At 40.4% G+C, this 1,427-nt stretch overlaps 1 protein-coding gene across 1 annotated transcript; it reads left to right on the top strand.

Annotated features, from left to right (window-relative positions):
* The first annotated feature begins 257 nt into the window (after positions 1–257).
* Positions 258–1,199, top strand: LOC114093650 (olfactory receptor 4C46). The gene has a single exon (XM_027936506.1). The coding sequence runs from the start codon at positions 270–272 to the stop codon at positions 1,197–1,199; it is 930 nt and encodes a 309-aa protein (XP_027792307.1). The 5' UTR covers positions 258–269.
* The last annotated feature ends 228 nt before the right edge of the window (positions 1,200–1,427 follow it).

The raw sequence follows: 1,427 nt of genomic DNA, 5'->3' as shown, positions 1-1,427 counted from the left end.
ACTATTTAAAATACTCTACCTTTTAATAAGTTTAGTTCATATTATCATTATAACTATTAATGGTATAAGATTAATATACTATTATTGTAATTATCATTGTTAATGTCATAATCAATGTTTATTTTCATCTCAAGAGAAACCTATCGGAATTCACAACTCAGTAGAATCCAAGCATTTATTATTTATCAGAATGATGAAGTGCAGTAAATTTTAAGATTGCTTTGATAACTTTTTTTTCAGATAATGTAATTAATTTTCACACGAAGTACATGGAGAATAGGAGCAACGTGACAGAGTTTATTCTACTGGGACTTACAGAGAACCCAAAGATGCAGAAAATCGTATTTGCCGTGTTTTTGCTCATCTACATCATCTCTGTGGTAGGAAATGTGCTCATTGTGGTCACCATAGCTGCCAGCCCATTGTTGGGGTCTCCTATGTACTTTTTCTTGGCCTATCTCTCCTTTATTGATGCCTGCTATTCTTCTGTCAATACCCCTAAACTGGTCATAGATTCACTCCATGAAAAGAAGACCATCCTATTCAATGGATGTATGACTCAAATCTTTGGGGAACATTTCTTTGGAGGTGCAGAGGGCATCCTGCTTACTGTGATGGCCTATGACCGCTATGTGGCCATCTGCAAGCCTTTGCACTATACAACCATCATGAACAGAAGGGTATGTGGCCTGCTTGTAGGAATAGTGTGGGTGGGAGGCTTTCTCCATGCAACCATCCAGATCCTCTTCATCTTCCGACTACCCTTCTGTGGCCCTAATGTCATCGATCACTTTATGTGTGACCTGAACCCTTTGCTCAATCTGGCCTGCACTGATACCCACACTCTGGGGCTCTTTGTTGCTGCCAACAGTGGGTTCATCTGCCTGTTAAACTTCCTCCTCCTGCTGGTCTCCTATGTGGTCATCCTGCGCTCCCTGAGGACCCACAGCCTGGAGGGTAGGCGCAAGGCCTTGTCCACCTGTGTCTCCCACATCACGGTGGTTGTCCTGTTCTTTGTTCCCTGCATATTTGTGTACATGAGACCTGCAGCTAATTTACCCATTGATAAAGCAGTTGCTGTATTCTACACTATCATAACTCCATTGTTAAATCCTTTAATCTATACCTTGAGAAATGCACAGATGAAAATTGCCATCATAAAATTATGTGGGTGGAAAGATATTGCAGGTGACAAATAGATGTTCCTGGTGCTCAATACTGATTCAGCTGAGACAAGCGTCAAAAGGACGTTACAGATGCAAGAAATATTTACAGGATAAAGCAAAACATTGCCTACTTTAACTCATAGACTAAGTATTGAAGGGAACAGACATGGGTCCAAGAAAAGAGAGAATGTCTAATCTAGGACTATTCTGCATACTTGGGAAATTCTACCAAATTTGGATTTAGTGTTACTAGTCATGCAG

The sequence above is a fragment of the Marmota flaviventris genome, chromosome 9, assembly GCF_047511675.1.
Source record: "Marmota flaviventris isolate mMarFla1 chromosome 9, mMarFla1.hap1, whole genome shotgun sequence".
Classification (NCBI taxonomy): domain Eukaryota; kingdom Metazoa; phylum Chordata; class Mammalia; order Rodentia; family Sciuridae; genus Marmota; species Marmota flaviventris.
The sequence above is the reverse complement of the archived record's forward strand: the minus strand, read 5'-3'. Positions and strand labels throughout refer to the sequence as shown.